Here is a 19,151-nt window from a genome sequence, read left to right on the forward strand (position 1 = left end):
GGTGGGGTTGGTGCCACCGCAAGTTCTTTGGCCTTAGAGGTCTTTCTCTTGGACTTCTCTCGCTGAACCTTGGGGTTCACCGGCTGGGAAGGCTTCACCGATTCAGTCTCCGGCACAGAGAAGGATCGTGAAGCCCTACGCCCGGCCGCTGGTGAGGACTTATGCCACTGGTGGCAGTCATCCTTCCCGCTGGTGGAACCCTGGGAAGGGAGGGTCCCAAGGGAACTCTTACGGGCGAGAGGAGTCGAAGAAGTTAGACGCTTCTCCGGCTGAGAAGTGGGGACGGACGTCCCCGACGGGTGGGAGGAGGTTGCTCCTGAGGTAGGTGGTGCAGGAGCAACCTGTTGGGTAGAGCCCCCCACGGGCAAGGGGGCAGGAGGAGTCTTACTGCTTATCGAGCTGGCTGGAAGTCTCGAAACTGATGGAGCTAGCACAGTTGTTGTAGCAGCTGCATAAGTAGATGTCATTCTCACAGGATGGAGTCTGTCATATTTCCGTTTGGCCTCAGTATAGGTCAGCCGGTCCAGGGTCTTATATTCCATGATTTTGCGCTCTTTCTGAAAGACTTTGCAGTCAGGCGAGCAAGGTGAATGGTGCTCCCCGCAGTTGACGCAGATGGGAGGCGGGGCACATGGAGTATCGGGATGAGATGGGCGTCCGCAATCGCGACATGTGAGGCTGGAAGTGCAGCGGGAAGACATATGGCCGAACTTCCAGCACTTGAAGCACCGCATCGGGGGAGGGATATAGGGCTTGACGTCACATCGGTAGACCATCACCTTGACCTTTTCCGGTAATGTATCACCCTCGAAGGCCAAGATGAAGGCACCGGTAGCAACCTGATTGTCCCTCGGACCCCGATGAACGCGCCGGACGAAATGAACACCTCTACGTTCTAAGTTGGCGCGCAGCTCGTCATCAGACTGCAAAAGGAGATCCCTATGGAAAATAACACCCTGGACCATATTGAAACTCTTATGTGGTGTAATAGAAACGTTAACATCCCCCAACTTGTCACAAGCAAGTAACCTGCGTGACTGGGCGGAGGATGCCGTTTGTATCAGTACTGACCCAGAGCGCATTTTAGACAAGCCCTCCACCTCCCCAAACTTGTCCTCTAAATGCTCGACGAAGAACTGAGGCTTTGTGGAGAGAAAAGACTCCCCATCAGCTCTCGTGCAAACTAAGAATCGGGGCGAATAACTGTTACCTCCATCCTGAGACTTACGCTCTTCCCACGGCGTGGCCAGGGAGGGGAACGTTTTCGGATCGTACTTCTGAGCATTAAATTGAGCCCGAGAACGCTTAGAGACTGCTGGCGGCTGGCCGCCAGCGAGAGATGATGTACCACGCTTCATTGCGGGTCATCCGCCCTGATGCCACCTACTCCGACCAAGGGCCCTCCCCACGGGCGCCACCCAGCCACAGCAAAGGCCACCTGGCAGGACGGCCATTGCCGGGAGTCCCGATGCCCCAAGGCGATGGGCATCTACTCCTTGGCATACGTGGGGAGTGAACGGCGCAGGCATCAGTAGAGCGATCCCTGTGTTGTCAGGGGGCTACAACCAAGAGGGTACATGGCGACCCCACCACAACGGACTGGCTACCGTGCTGGATCTTAGGTGCAAAAAGGGCCAAGGTCGTCGTCACAGTTAAAAGAAACACTGCAGAGTGCAGCGTGGTAATCGCCCAAGAGATCGAAAACGAGCGGGACACCATTGCAGCGACGAGAAAGACGGCTATAGGTCTAATTGCACGAAGGATACAGTGCACCATGTACGGTGCCCTTCCCCAATTGGCTCGCTCTTCGGAATAATTTAGATAGATGGAGGTCAAACCCGAGAGGGGACCATCACATAAGGCCGAAACGTTTGAGACTCCTTTTAGTCGCCTCTTACGACAGGCAGGAATACCGCGGGCCTATTCTAACCCCCGAACCCGCAGGGGGATGTATGGTAATGCACTGTTTTTTGAGTTAAAGAGGGTATGAATAAGCTTTTCAGTGTTTTATATTTGTATTTATTGCTGCAGGCTATGAACCAGCTTTCAGCCTGAATGGTCACCACAAAATTATGACCAACACCACCCAGCAGCAGAACATGCTGCTGAGCACTATATGCTCCACTTAAAGAGGCTCCTTCAGAACTCTTGACATCTGGTTCCTACCCCCAAGTACTAGTTGTGAAAATATCCAGTGCCTTTTGTTATAAACATGAAATAGAATGTACTGATCAGTTCAGTATCCCACTACTTTAATTTTGCCACATATATTCTACGAGCAATATTTTTTCTCCTTTCTTCCTCTTACTCTTTGTGGTGGCTAGAGTAATATACCCACCAGTTTCTTTAAACCTCCTATGACTAGTCTAAATGCCACACGGTTATGTTTATTTGTTAACAGGAACACTTAGTGAAAGCCACTGAAAGGCTACACCACCCATCATTGACAGTACATCCCTCTTACAATAAGATGGCCCTTTCATAGTCTGGCCTTGCATGGTCTGTGCATCTGCAGTGATAAACAGTCTTGTCACCAGACCTTCACAGAGAGTCACTATAGCTTCCAAATCTATTCCATAAACTGATCTTTCCTGACATACTCCCACATACCCCTCATCCAGCAACTGCCCCGCTAAGTACTTGTAAGAAGTACCACCCCAATAACCCAATATCACCGCGTACCGTAGCAACTTAACTACATTCTTTCACAGAGTATTAGCTACAAATCACTGCTCCCAAAATGAGGAACATCCTACCCATAATCCTTCCTAACTCTCCCACTGTGGGTTTCTGCTGCCCAGACAATCTACAAATTATCTTGGTCTATCATTATCACAGGCTACTCCTAACCCCTTTCCACATAGACCATATCTCTGTGAAAGACCAAGACACAAGAACTGTCCTACGCATGCACCTGGTACATTCTATTCCAATCCCATCACAGTCATATCCCACCCTGTCAGAAACAGTGCCACCTGTAAAAACAGTCATGTCATATACCAGCTCTGTTGTAACTTTTGCATATCCTTTTATGTTGACATGACCACAAACCAACTACCCACCCAAAACGAAAGACAACTGCCAAACTGTGGTCAAGTGCAGAGTTGACCACCCAGTGGCAGAACATACCACTGAGCACAACATGACTGACATAAATGACTGCTTCACAACTCACTGCCATCTGATGTAGTAGACACAGGCTGCCAGAAGGAAATACATGTGTACGTATATAGCCAATGATCACATGCCCTGCAAAACATGCACTGCTTCCACAAACTGCCTCCATTCCTTTCTGTTTTGTGCTCAGTTCTTCCAGATATCTGCAGTCCCGAGGGCTGCAAAGTCCTTCACCAGCTTATCCAGCCACCACTGTCTTGGTCATCCTATGGGGCATCTGGTGCTCAGTTTCCTTTCAAGTGCCTTCTTCATCTGTCTTTTTGCTGGCATACAGACTGCATGGCCTGCCCATTAGATTCTTTTACTCTTCAACTTCTGTAGGATTATTAGATATTGTGTCAAGAAGTAGATTTTGTCATTCTTCATCTTCCTCCTCCTCCTCTATTCTCCTTTACCTGATATCAGTCCCCATATATTCCTCATTGCTCTTCTTTCACATAATAAATTTTTTTGCCTTCTCACATTTTATCATGTTCCATGTTTCCATACATGACTGCTGGGCAATTCCTTGTGTTACAGATTCTTATCTTAGAGTTTGGTGATATTGATTTTGAGCTGAGTGTCTCCCTGAGTGATACATGCAATTCATCTGTACTGCTATTCTTTCCTTGATATTCACTTCTATGCTGTAGTTACTGGTAAACCAAAATCCCAGGTATCTGAAGTGGCGAACTCTATTGAGCCTCATGCCACCTATATCAAGAAATTATCCATGCTCTTGTCTTCTTCTTAATTGCTTTTACTCTGTTTTGTCTTGATTCACTTTTAACCAAAACTTCTGTGTGTAGGTGTCCATTTTCTGGTACATTTCTTTCAACTAATAATTTCATTCACTTAGTAGTATTATACGTACTGTATATGCACAACAATTAAAATTACCATCCATCTGTATGCCAGCCCATTCCTGTTACCTACATTTCCTTATTACTTTCTCTAAGATGACACTGAACAGAACACATGAGAGAACATCTCCATGTCTAAGACCTGTCTCAGTTTCAAACATTTCTGAAGTGACACCTCAGAAATGCACTGCTGCCCTTGACCCATTAATACATGTTTGCACCATTATTACAAGCTTCTCAGGGTTTCTGAAGACACGCAGTGCACTGTACAGGCTATTCCTGTGGATGCTGTTGTATGCGCACTGAAAACTGATGAACAGACTGTAGATATCTTTATCATATTACCAGTCTTTTCAAGTGACTATCTCAGAGTGAAAATGGGTCTATAGTTGATTGATTGTGCAGAAAGAAACTGTATTACCAATTTCTTCATGAAGCATTTTGAAAGCTAAACAGTGGATTTGATACCTTGTAAACGTATGGAGTAGTGCAGGTACGTCACTTTTGACATGTTGAATCATGGTGAAGAATGTCTCGATGGCTTCCTAACACATCTGAACAGTCTTTGTGCCAGTTTTCTACGGAGACAGAAAAATACAAGAATGCTACTCTTTCTCGATATGCTGGTTACAAGGAATGATACAAACCAATACCAGCATGAACTTCCAAGTCACCAACTGAGCCACAAAAGAAGTGTGATCATTATGCTCATAATGTTATGAGGTACAATGGGTAATCCATCAGGGATATAAGGAGCTTCACAAAACTTAATGCCCAGTGAAGTTACACATCAGTAAAAGAAATGTCAGGCATGAATTTTCTGCCATACATCCCCAGAGTGACAAATAGAATTGGCCATATATTGTGCAAACATGGTAACCAAGAATTTCAGAGGTCTTAGATTCAATAAGGACAAATGGGACCCACTTGCCATATCAGGAGTTTACCACATGCCATGTACACATAGAGACATCTATGTTGGAATGACCAGATGATGTAGCAATACCAGGATCACTGAACATAAATGGCACTGCAGGTTGGAACAGGTGGAGAAATCAACGTTGGTGGAGTATGCACTGTGTGAGACAGACCACATTCTAAAATTTGTAGACTAAGAGAAAGGTAATCACTTACCTATAGAGAATTGTTATGTGGCACACAGAAACATTAAATAGAAAAGAGTTAACACTTGCTCTCAAGCTCTTTTTCTTTTTCTGGAAGAGTGTGCACATTCACATGTGAATGTATGTACTCATATTAGAAAAAGCTTGAAAGCTTGTATTAACTGTTTTCTATTGCATGTTTCTTTCTTCTATAGGTAAGTGATTGCCTTTCCCTTATTTTGTATTCTTTTTCATCCAGAAATTTACATTATTTTATACATTATAAAATTCATTTATATGCAGGGTCTTGCTGTGGAGTAGAACTAGCCTACCGATATGTGAAGATTAGCCTTAAAAATTCAAAATCTTGACAACAGTTTCAAAAGAACCAGAAAAGTCTCAAGATAAATGGAGTCTAGATTCTCCTGCTGCAGGAAACTATTGTTGCAGGCAACAAGGGGAATCGACAGTGGTAATGACCTGAAAGACATAAGTTGATGTGACAAGTGCATATAACATCCATGTGCATGTGTGAATTCAGTCCGCCACCAGCAACAGAGGAGTGAATTTTGGACAGTGCTAGCCATTTTTATGGGTAAATGTCAGAAAAACTAATAAATAACTACTGCCTGAAGATACCAAAATGAGTTTCAACAGGTAATACAGCAAGGGGTGGCCATGAAAGCTATAACAATTTCATATTATTGTATTTTATAGCTTCTAACTTTTCAAAAAATGAAGCTACTATATATTTCCTTTTTAACTATTTATTTTTCCCACAGAAAATACTGGTGTAAGTACAGACATTGTCTTACCATCCAGTGCAGAATGGCAGCATGACAGAATTTTCTCTGAGAACAAGTGCCATTAAGAACATGTACATACAACTGAACTGATATGATAAATGTCTACAAAACAATCACACCAAATCTTATAAAAGTTGAATAGTAGGATGAAAAAGAAACTCAGATAATAAGAAACCCAGGACTTCCCATCCCATCCTTGACAATTAAGAACACACATTTTATGTTCTTGAATAATCAATGTTCTACTGTATGTAAATTATATGAACAGTTTGAGTTTATGTTTGTCCTACATCTAAGTGTAATAAGCACACTACAAGAATGATGATAAGATGAAATATAATCAAATCACTCTATTCAATATAGATTTGGAAAATCATAAATACTTACAACAATTTGTCTTACCTCTATCCCAAAATTTGTTTCTATATGCAAACAAATGTCTAGATTTGCATTTAATCCTTGTAATATCCACAAGCATAAACTATGCCAAGGTTCTGTTCTGTCCTCCAGAGAAATTAACTCTGATATTTGCTTGTATTGAAATACATTATCTTCTGGCACTGTCTCTAATTTTTCTGGTGGTACATCCAAGATGCCTTTTGCTCCTGTAATTGACACATTTCACAAACTTATCTCTGAGTAACCAGCTAGATGTACCTTACAAATATGTGAATAAAATATATGTTTATTAAAAAGACATATTCTCTCTCTCTCTCTCTCTCTCTCTCTCTCTGTCTCACTCGTGCACACACACACACACACACACACACACACACACACACACACACACACACAAAAACACATATTTATTCATACAAGCAAGCATACCCAACGCATAGATGACTGCCATCTATAGCATCTCAGACCAGAATCCAGCTGTCATGTACAACAGAAGCAGCAATCTGGAGAAGGTGGGGAAAGGCAAGGTATGCCAGGATATTCGTGGCCGGAGGGAAGAGTGTTGTCTGGTGGAACAAGCACAACATTGGGAGGCTGTGTGGCAGGGACATGAGGATGGGATAGGGCAGGAGGAGGGAGGGGGAGGAGGGGTTGGCGGGGAAGCGAGGAGCAATAAAGGAAAGGGGAGGGCAAGGGAACAGATGGGCAGATGCATAGGCAGAGGCGGCACACAAAGAGGGTGATGGGACAAGAGTAGGGAGGAAGTGACAAGACAGAGGGGCAGAAACTGTTGGATGGAGGGTGGAGAGACAGTAGATTACCGTAGTTTGAGGCTGGGATAATTACGGAAGTGGAGAATGTGTTGGAAGGAAAACTCATTTCTGCAGTTCAGAAAAGCTGGTAGTGGAGCTGAGCATCAAAAAGCCCAGGAATGTGAAGCAGCCATTGAAACCAAGCAATTTCTGTTCAACTGCATGTTGTGCCACAGGGGTCTACTTTGCTCTTAGCCACAGTTCAGCCACGACTGTTCATATTGGTGGACAGCTGGTTGGTAGTCATACCAATGCAAAAGGCTGTGCAATGATTGCAGCAGAGCTGGTATATGATATGGCTGCTTTCACAGGTGGTGTGGCTTCTGGTAGAGTAGGAGAAACCTGTGACAGGACTGGAATAGGAAGTGCTGGATGGGTGGAATGGGCAGCTCTTGCACCTGGGTCTTCCTCCCTGAGGTTAAGGGTTGGGACTGAGAGTGGCAAAGCAGTATACTAGACAGTTGATGGTGTTGGGTGGATGGCAGAACACCACTTTAGGAGGGGTAGGATGCCCTTATTTCAGAACATGGTGATAGGTAATCAAAGCACTGATGAAGCATGTGGTTCAGTTGTTCCTGTCTGGGGTGGTAATGGATGGCAAAGGTGGCACTCCTTTGTAGCTGCATCTTTGGGGGGATGGGAGGATTGGGGATATCCGTTTGCAGAATACATCTGAGGGGTAATGCCTGTCTGGGAAGGCCTTGGTGAGACCCTCAGTATACTGTGCAAGGCAAGGGAGTTCTAATCACTGCAAATATGATGTCCTCTACAGAGCACGCTGTGTTGGGGGCATTTTTTGCTGTGGAAGAGATGACAGCAGTTGCAATTGGTGGTTGGGGGATTTAATGTGGGCAGAGGTGTGGATAAAGCCATAAGAGAGAAGGAAGTCAATGTCCAGGAAGGTGGCATGTGGGGTTGAAGAGGACTGGATGAAATAGATGGGAAAGAAGATGTTTAGGTTGTGAAGGAATGAGGATAGAGTGTATTGTCCATGAGTCCTGATTATGAAGATATCATCAGTGAACTAGAACCATACTAGGAATTTGGCACTTTGGGAGACTAGGAAGGTCTCCTCCTCTAGAGGGCCCATAAACAGGTTGGCATAGGAGGAAGCTATGTGGGTGCCCATGGCTGTGCCATGGATTTGTTTGTATATCTTCTCTTCAAAGGGGAAGTATTTGTGAGTTAGGAAAAAGTCAGTATGGTGTATGAGGAATGAGGTAGTATGTTTGGAGTCTGAAGGATGTTGCGGAAGGTTGCATTCAATAGGGATAAGACCATGGGTGTGAGGAACATTAGTGTATAGGTAAGTCACATCAACAGTGATGAGTAGGGATCCAGGAGGTGAGATGGTGGAGAGTTGATGAAGGAACTGATGGGTATCATTGACATGGGAGGTTACATTATGGGCAACTGGTTGGAGGCATTGGTCAATAAGTGTCGGAATTCTTTCAGTGTAGGCCCAGTAGCAGTTACAATAGGACATCTAGGATTTATGATGATTTTTTTTTTTTTTTCAAATGCAATGTGTGATCTTTTATGTGACTGTATAATATTCAATCTGTAGGTCTTAATATTGGGGTTTTATGCCCAGTTCCAATAACAACCAGATTAATGTCAAAAGCATATGTTGTATTTTTGTTAAAAAAAGTTTTCTGTATATGTATCATACTTTGTGTAAGCTTATGTATATTCTTCATGCTTTGTTTTTTGGGGCATTGAATTTTCCAGTTAGCTGTTTTCAATACCTATCTGGTCAATTCAATCAGGGGTTTATGTAGCAAAGCAAGCTGGGATTCATTCCCATGTTGTTTTGTTATTTGCCTCTTTAAATGACTTCTTTTTGCTTTCTTAGTTATCATTAGTGTTAGTTAGTGATATGCCATAACATATAGCTATCATTCTGTAATTTCAAGTATAAGACCAGGTCCAGATTTGCTAAATTATATTAGAATAATTTGCTAATTAATTTAAATGATTTCAAGTAACTAGTTTTGCTAAAGCTCATTTCAGTTAACTAACAGTAATTATTTCCTATTCCAGTCACATTGTTGACATGTAAACAGATGTAGCTATTATATTAATGGCAAATTTAGGAAAGTAACCCATAGAAATTCTTAACGTAATTTCCATGACATGGTAGGAACATCTGAAATTAATTGGCTTATGGGTAATTAACACTTTTATGTATGGTATTGATTATTAACCTGTTTTTGCAGTTTCATCATCAAGATGGCTTATTTCAATCAAAACTCTTGTTGTAACATAAAGTTCAGAACAAAATTAATTTTGGAATGGAGAGCAGTGGTCAAGGGGAAAGCTGGGAGGATGTACTGGCAGAGGGTGACACACAAAGAGGGTGGGAGAATGAGAACAGGGAGGAGATGATATGACAGAGGGCAGTGGAAATTGTTGGGTGGAGAGTGTGTGTACAATAGGATAGTGAAGGTTGAGGGTGGGATAATTTCAAGAGTGGAGAATACGTTGTAAGGATAACTCCCATCTCTGCAGTTCAGAAAAGCTGGTGTTGGAAGGGAGAATCCAACTGGCTCAAGTTGTGAAGCAGCCATTGAAAAAAGCACATTACGTTCAGCTGTATGTTGTGCCACAGGGTGGCATACCGTGATCTCGGCCACTGTTTGATGGCAGCTGTTCATACTGGTGGACAGCTGGTTGGTAATTATACCAAATAAGAAGCTGTAGAGTGATTGCAGTAGAGGTGCCCATGGCAAAGGACTGGGATTGGGAGTGCCATAGGAATGGATTAGGATGTTGTGGAGGTTGGGGTGGTGATGGAACACCACTTTAGGAGGGGTGGGAAGGATCTTGGGGAGGATCTTGGGAAGGGTCTACCTCATTTCAGGGCATGATGATAGTCAGCCTGGCAAAGGATGTGGTTCAGTTGTTTGAATCTGGTGTGGCACTTGGTGGTGAAAGGGGCACTCCTATGATAATGCTTCTTTGGGGTTGTGAAAGGATTGGGGATGTGTGGGTAAATGGGACAGGAGATCTATTTGTGGTCTAGGTCTGGGGGATAGTGGCTGTTTGCAGAGGCCTTGGTAGGACCCTCAGGATAATCAGCAAGGCAGTTCTTCTCACTGCAGTTATGCCATAGTTCCCTCACGACCATCTAACACCTTCCTTTGCCCACTTTCATGTCATTCCCGTTTCACCTATAGCACTGCTGCAACAACAGACTCCTGGGCCATATTTCTGCACCAGTTCAGAAAAGTATCACTTTCCCTATTTAAACCCAGTCCCATGCACTGTTTCTTAAATGCTGCCTAAATCATGGAATTTCCCAAAATGACCTAACCATAAAAATTCATTTCTTTGGATCCCAATCCTCCTTTCACAATGATTGTTGCCTTTTCAGATTCTGCCAGTCCCCATCCCACAAAAGCCTGGTACTGCAAAAATGCATCTCCATTGCACAGGCATCCCAGAACCACATCTGCTCCCTCTGCAAGATACTGCTACTGTGCAATACCTACTACATACAACACATATCTGAAATTGAAGCCCTTGCTATCCAGCACCTGGAGGAGCATTCCAGACACATCCTTCATAATTTATCCAACCTGCTGACATCCTACTGGCATTTCAGGGTACCACTATCCCACCCCTTCCCCAACCACAGCATTCCTCCTTGTTAACTCCTCACAGCACCCTGAGCCTGCCTCACTGACCTTTTTTTCCTTTCTGTATCCCCCAAAACTCCCTACCAACACTCCACCAAATCCAAAGCTGAAACATTCCCATACTATTATTGTTAGTCTTTGCAGCAAAACCTTCTGCTATGTGGAAGATTCAGTCCTATCCAAATGTCTCACCTTTAGCCCTGCACATGACTTTAATTATTTTGGATTTGTGAAGGAAGAGATGAAGATACAGTAGAAAAATTTGGATTAGGAATAGGAAATGAGAGAGGTGAATGACTAATTAGTTTCTGTAAGGAAAAATCATTAGCAGTGGGGAACACATTATTTGAACACCACAAAAGGAGATGTTACACATGGATATCAAATTTTAATAGGGAAAGATATCAGTTGGACTACATCCTGATACAAAAAAGGTTTAGGAACTGTTAGAAGAATGCCAAAGCTTATCCAGGAGCAGATATAAATTCATACCACAACCTAGTAGTGGGAGAAATACAAGTGAATTTGAAAAATGTTTGGAGAGGTAAAGCAAAAGAAAGACTAAACACAGAAAGACTCAAAGAGGTAGGAAAGGCATCAGATTTGGAAAACAGATTTATGGAAAAATGGGAAAGAGGTAGTGTTGATGAAAGTGTTAATGACAAATGGATAAAAATGAGGGAAGGACTCATGGACTCTGCCAAAGAAGTACTAGGAATTAGAGTATCCCAAAGTACCAGGAAAGAATGGATAACAGAAAACACATTGAAAAAGATGGAAGAGCGGAGAAAGTGGAAAAGTGTAGAAACTGAAGAATGCAAAAAGAGGTACAGGAAACTGAATAATGAACTAAGAAGAGAAACTGAAGAAGCAAGGGAAAAATGGATGAAACAGAAATGCAACGAAATAGAGAAAATGGAGAAAGAGAGAAAGTATGAAATGATGTACAGACTGGCTAGTGAGATAATTTTTGAATGTAAAAGAAAGAGGAATAACATGGAAATAGAAAGAGCGGATGGTACTCTTGCAGAACAACTACAGAAGGTTTTGAACAGATGGCAAGAATACACTGAATGTCTGTACAAGGGGGATGAAATACAAAATCAAAATATGGTTGAAGAGGAGCAATATGTGCTGGAAGATGAAAAGGGATTCACCATCTTGGAAGCAGAAGTAGAAAAGGTGCTGAAGGAGATGAAGAACAGAAAGGCATGTGGAATTGATGATTTGCCAGCAGAAATGTTGAAGAGTCTGGGAAACAAGGCAAGAAAAGAAATAGTCTATGTCTGTAACAAGATATATGACAAAGGGGAATGGCCTGAGGACTTCCTTGCAACAGTTATGATACCAATAGAGAAGAAAGAGAAACACTAAAAAATGTGAAGAGCATAGGACCATCAGTCTAATTTCGCATGCAGCTAAAGTCTTGCTGAGAGTGTTGAAAGGTTATATGGAAAGCTGGATAGAGGGATTGCAGAGGAGCAGTTCGGATTTAGAAGAGGAAAAGGAACAAGAGATGCTATTGGCCTGCTAAGAACTATAGGGGAAAGATATATGGAAAAGGGTAGAGAAATCTTTGCTGTTTTTATAGATTTAGACAAGGCTTTTGACAGAGTTCAGTGGAACAAGCTGATAGATATTTTGAAGAGGAAAGGAGTAGACTGGAAAGAGAGATCACTGATACAGACTCTATATTTACACCACAAAGTAAGGATAAAGATTGGAACTGAAATTTCAGAAGGAAGCAGCATTGGACGAAGTGTTAGACAAGGTTGTTGTCTTTCCCCACTGTTGTTTAATGCATACATTGAAGGGATTATTGCGAAAGGCTTAGGTGGGAAAAGAGGAATATGTATTGGTGGAAAGAGAATAGAGTGTATAAGATTTGCTGATGACATGGTATAAGTGGCAGAAAGTGAGCGGACAGTGAATAACATGATGAAAGATCTGAATGAAGCTTGTGTGGAATATGGGATGCAAATAAACACTGCAAAAACAAAGAGTATGGTCATCAGTACAAGATGCAGACTATCCAACATTAAAATAGGACAATCTACCTTTAGCCAAGTAAGAGCATTTAAATATCTTGGGAGCACAATAACTGAAGACTTGAGATGTCACCAGGAGGTGAAAACTCGAATTGCCATAGTGAAGGAGGCATTCAACAGAAAGAGTAGACTCTTATGTGGCAAATTAGATAAAGGACTAAGGAATAGGCTTGGCAAATGTTTTGTCTGGATTGTGTCACTATATGGGGCAGAAACATGGATGCTGAGATGAAAGGATGAAAAAAGGTTAGAAGCATTTGAGATGTGGATGTGAAGGAGAATGGAGAGAATAATCTGGATGGAAAGAGTGAGTAATGAAAGAGTATTGGAAAGGGTGGGTGAGAGGAGATGTCTGCTGAAGGTTGTAAGAGAAAGGAAAAAGAACTAGTTGGGACATTCATTGAGAAGGGAGCACTTGCTAGCAGATGCTTTGGAAGGATTGGTTTGTGGGAGAAGACTGGGAGGAAGAAGGAGATACAAGATGACATAAAGGGAAGAGGAAATTATGCAGACCTGAAGAGGATGGCAGAAGATGGGACAGCCTGGAGAACTACCATGTGAATACCTGCCTTTTAGCAGAACACAGATGATGATGATGATGATGATGATGATGATGATGTGAAAGACCCCTGCAATGGAAAAACTTCTTTGCCATCACTCTCCCCAATCAAAGCCAACCGAATCTCAATACTGAACACTATCTCCCCCAGTTCATACCACTATCTGATCATCATCTTTCCCCTCTCCCACCTAACCATCTTCTGGTCACCTTCCAGGAATTCCTTACCTCCAACTTGGCCTCACCATCATCCCCAACATCCTTTCATCAGAACATCAACCTTTCAGAAGAAGAAATGACAGCCATACATAACTTCAAAACAAATGTTGACCTAATCATCCTACCTGCATACAGATGTTCCACCACTGTCATGAACTGCAGTAACTACCTGGCAGGAGGTCTCTGGCAATTATCTGACTCCTCTACCTATAACATCTGCCACAGTGATCTTATCCAAGAAGTCCAACATAGCTTCCAATCCCTGTATAAAGCCTTAGGGCCTTCCTAGAACATCTCTCCCCTGTATCAATTTCCCGCCTCACATGTATGATAGCCCACACACCCACACGATCCTCAAAATCCACAAACTCAACTATCCTGGATGCCCCACTGTAACTAGTTATTGTGCCTCCACTAAAAGAATTTTGGCACTCATTGGTCAATGTCTCCAACCAGTTGCCCATAATGAAACCTCCCATTTCAATGATATCAACCACTTCCTTCACTGACTCTCCAACATCCCCATCCCTATGTCTCCTGGATCCCTACTCGCCACTGTTAATGGCACCTCCCTACTCATCACCATCTGTCATACCTATGGTCTTACCTCTATTGAACACTACCTTTCCCAATACCTTCATAATCTAAACACATCACCTCATTCCTTATACACCATACTAATTTTTTTCTAGCTCACAAATGCTTCTTCTTTGAAGGGAAGATACACAAACAAATCCATGGCACAGCCATGGGCACATGCATAGCTTCATCCTACACCAACTTGTTTATGGGCCATCTAGTTTCCCAAAATGCCAAACCCTTAGTATGGTTCTGATTCACTAATCATATCTTCATTATCTGGAATCCTGACCAAGACACCTGATCCCCATTCCTTCACAACATCAACTCCTTCTCTCCTGTCCATTTCATCTAGACCTCTTCAACCCAGCATGTCACTTTCCTGGACATTGACCTCCTTCTCTCTGATGGCTCCATCCACAACTCTGTCCACATTAAGCCCCACAACCACCAATAGTACCTGCACATCAACAGCTGTCATCCCTTTCACACCTAAACATCCCTCCAAAACAGCCTGGCTACCTGGAGATTTCATATCTGCAGTAACAAGAGCTCTCTTGCGCAGAATGCTGACAGTTGCACAAAAGCCCTTGACAGACAGACAGACAGTATCCCCTAGACATAGTCTGCAAATAGATGTCCCATGCCATTTCTCCAGACACTTCCAATCCTTCCACCACCACTCACCATCCAACCCCTTGCCACTAGGGTATTATCCCTGTGGAACACCTGGGTGCAAGATCTGTCCAGTCCTGGCACAGGCTTATCGTACCACACAGAGTCCAAGCCATTTAAGCAGCCACGTCATACACAGTTAGTTCCTTTATGACCGAGGCTATTAAGAATAAAATCCACTAGTCTCCCCCTGACCCAGCACACAGCTGAAATTGTTTTAAAAGTGTTTTCAAACAGTCACTGCAGTCTGTTTTTGGAACTTCATTTAGTACTGCAGTACAATTTTCTTGGATGTCCTTCACTGCATTGTAACAGTGCCAGCTTCAATTTGGGGAACAACACAAATTTGGCAGGGTTCAACTTTGGTGACTGTAGTGAGTGATCAGCACTGTGATCCAGTCGCTGGCCAGAAACTTGTGATTGATCTTCATTTTGTGAGGTGGGGCTTTGTTGAGGCAAAGTGACCAGGAACCTGCCTCTCAGTATTCTAGCTGAAATCAATGAATTCTCAACCTCAAACACAAAACGTAACACGAAACTTGATGTTGCCTCACTACTCCATCACCATTTTCTGATAAATGTCGGACACGTACTGTTACATTTGCGACCAGGACACCTACTGCAGCAATGCTAGTGCTCTGACCTTCTCCAAGGCTGTTGAAACTTCATGAATTGTAATGACACACCTCATCCAGAGATAGCATTGGAGTTAAGAATTTTACACAAGCAGTCTTAATGGGTCTGGGACACACAGTGTATACTAGTTCTGCTGCAATCGTTGCACAGCTTTTTATATTGGCATGACTGCCAACCAGATGTCCACCAGTATGAATGGCCACCACTAAGCTGTGGCCAAGAGCAAAGTAGAACACCTTGAGCAGAACATGCAGCAGAATATAACATGCTTGGTTTCAATGGCTGTATCACTATCCTAGCCTCTGGACTCTCCCCTCCACCATCAGCTTTTCTGAACTGTGGACATGGGCTTTATCCTTGCAACACATTCTGCGCTCCTGAAATTATCTCAGCCTCAAGCTACAGAAACCTACTGTTCCTATACCTCCACCCAACAGTTTCTGCCCCCTCTGTCCTATCACTTTCTCTCATTTCTTCTTCCCTCAATGTCTTTCTGTGCTATTCTCTGTCAACACACCCTCCTATCTTTCCCACTGCCCACCCTCTCCTTTTTCACTCACCACTTCCTCCCCCCCCCCCTCCCCACCTTTCTCACTTCACTGCCCCACATCCTCCTAAAACTGCACCTGTTGGTAATCGAGTCCCTGCACTCCCTGCCAGAAAGTGCTTCCCTCTCCCCATCCCTCCCCTCTGACATACCTCGCTATCCATCCCTTCTCCTTGTCATCCCCTCCAGATTGCTATTTCCATTCCATGTGACAGCTGTATACCGGTCCAAGCTGCTGTATATGCCAGTTATTTGTGTGTGAGGTGTGTCTGCTTGTGTGAATGAATATGTATGTGTTTAATTTTCCGAAGAAGGCTTTGGGTCCTGCAACCTTAATGTGTAACTGTCCTTTTGGTGTGCCTGTCTGCAACTCAACGGGTCATCTTCACAATGAGTAGCACTCTATCTTTTCCTTATATTGTTTCCATTGCTTGATTCTACCTACTTTTCAATTATTTTTCAATCTGCTGTTTCAGTTTTTCTTCATTGACACCATGACAATCTTGAAGAAAAAAATGGATACATGGATACAGGAATCTTCACTGTTCATACATAATGCCCTGGAGCAGTCAGTATTCTCCTCACAATAGCTATAACCTCAGTGCTTGCTCAGTCACATGAATATCCTGAGACACAGGTCTACAAAGCTCTCTAGATGGAAACTTGCTGCCCCCCTTTTATGTTTCTGTAAATTATTTATTGGTCTTTTTTTTCCAGGGAAGAGTGAAAGATGCTCACCCAGCACGTTGATGAGATTGGCGTAAATGAAATTTGGTTTTTATTAAGCTGGTAGATGTAGTGTTGCCACATGACATCATTATAGAAGCCAAATAGCTGTGCCACATTACTGTTCACTGCCGTGGGGCCACATGCAGATTTCACCAGGAGCATCCTCTTACAAGGCCATGCCTACCAAATGAAATGAGCTTATGGCATCGTTGGCCGGGAGGCCCCATCCGGAGAAGTTCGGCCGCCAAGTGCAAGTCTTATTTCAGTCGACGCCACATTGGGCGACTTGTGCGCCGGTGATGAGAATGAAATGATGATGAGTACAACACAACACCCAGTCCCCGAGGGGAGAAAATCTCCAACCCAGCCGGGAATCAAACCCAGGCCCGCTTGCATGGGAGGTGAGCATGTTACCACCCAGCTAAGCAGGAGGACCATGCCTAACAGAATCCTGCTTATAAGCTGGCCTATATCCAATCTGAGTCAGTTATAATTCAGAAGCAATGTTTTGCAGTGGAAATGCTTGCTGATCTGTCTATTCATTTGTTTACCACTATGGATTTGATTTAGACTGTTTACTCTTCAGACTGTTAGTAATTGGCTGGGCCCTGACACAGCAAAAATTGTACTTGGGTTGGATTGCTTACTTGATGACACCTTGCACACTACTCTGGTGTGTGTTCTGCAACTTATCTCAGGCAGTTGAACCAACAGGGGTGACTCTCCATTGGTTTTGAATGTAGATGACCTCTTCAAAAGTGGTGACAACTTGGGCCCTGTGATGCATGCAGGTCAGAATTTGAACACTTGTCATTGGGCAAGAATAGGGGTTTACAACCAGGGAGCAACTACAACAACTGCTAATCCAAACTGCATGGGGTTTTCAAGAGTTAAAGGCAGCAACATTACCAGCAGTGCAAGTGTTAAAAAATGGAATTGGTGCATCTTGCATGCCATCCACATCCATCACTTTTCCACCCTTTTACCAACAAAGTGAATAGTGTGACACTTACCACCAACCAATGCAGTTACATTTTACAGATTGTGGTGTTTTAGACATGGAAAGACCAAAGATCACATTTTCATAAGAAAATACTGAACTATGTCATACTATACAGGAACTACAGCCACTAATGAATCCAGCAGAACTTGATTGCCTGGAATATTGTCTTTACTACTTAGAATATTTCTTGACAAAGAAATACACTACTGCAGACAGGATAGAATTTTTGCAGTGAAAGATATGCCCAATCCATCTTATGTAGACTGGTCTGCTGATCAATATTGATTAAATAAGAATTGCAATTTTCAATGTTTGTGTGGGCAGAATTATGCTGACTCTCTAATAGAGGATATTATAGCAAGTCTTCTACATCTACATCTATACTCTAAAAACCACTGTGAGGTGCATGGCAGAGGGATACATCCCATTGTACCAGATATTAGGGTTTCTTCCTGTTCCATTCACATATGAGGCATGGGAAGAATGATTGTTTGAATGCCTCTGTGCATGCATTAATTATTCTAATTTTACCGTCATGACCTGTGTGTGAGTGATATGTAGGGTGTTGTAGTATATTCCTAGAGTAATCATTTAAAGCTGGTTCTTGAAACTTTGTTAATAGACTTTCTCAAGATAATTTATATCTGTCTTCAAGAGTCTGCCATTTCCATTTCTTCAGTATCTCTGTGTCACCATCCCATGGATTAAACAAACCTGTGACCATTTGTGCTGCTCTTCTCTGTATGAATTCAATATCACCTGTTAGTCCTATGTGGTATGGGTCCCACACACCTGAGCAATATTCTACATGATTTGTAACCAAGATCATTTGTAGACTGACTGCTTTTTCCCAGTATTCTAGCAATAATTTGAAGTCTACCACCTGCTTTACCCACAATTGAACCTATGTCATCACTCCATTTGATATCCTTATAAAGTTTTACACCCAGGTATGTGTATTAGTTGGCTGGTTCCAACAGTGACTCATTGAGATTAGAGTTATAGGATACTACATTTCTCCATTTTGCGAAGTACACAATTTTTTCTGAAGACAAGCATAGCGAAGCCAGATATTCTAAAGGAGTAAAGCTCCCACAAATCCTGGTCCTCCAAGTTGGGGATTGGGGAAGCGGCTAACAACCCCTTCCTTTAAAAAAAATCTTGTTCAGAAACCTCAGAGTAAAGAAGCCAGACGGATTTAGGACGACGACATGGCACTGTTAAAGGCAAATGAAAATGAAAAAATGATGTGTTTATTGGAACCTGGAATGTACAATCATTGTACAGTGTGGGGGCCCTGAGGTCACTGCTAGATCAACTCAATAAAACCAAAGCAGGAATAAGTGCCCTACGGGAAATACGATGGACTGGACACG

The 19,151-nt window shown here is 42.9% G+C and overlaps 1 protein-coding gene across 1 annotated transcript in view; it reads right to left on the bottom strand.

Annotated features, from left to right (window-relative positions):
- Positions 1 to 19,151, bottom strand: part of LOC124622445 (protein broad-minded-like) — a 286,578-nt gene that overhangs the window by 165,598 nt on the left and 101,829 nt on the right. Inside the window, exon 3 of the mRNA XM_047148144.1 lies at positions 6,331 to 6,533. Within this exon, the coding sequence (XP_047004100.1) occupies positions 6,331 to 6,533 (203 nt within the window). The remainder of the gene's footprint in view (positions 1 to 6,330; positions 6,534 to 19,151) is intronic.

The sequence above is a fragment of the Schistocerca americana genome, chromosome 7 (assembly GCF_021461395.2).
Source record: "Schistocerca americana isolate TAMUIC-IGC-003095 chromosome 7, iqSchAmer2.1, whole genome shotgun sequence".
NCBI classification, from domain to species: domain Eukaryota; kingdom Metazoa; phylum Arthropoda; class Insecta; order Orthoptera; family Acrididae; genus Schistocerca; species Schistocerca americana.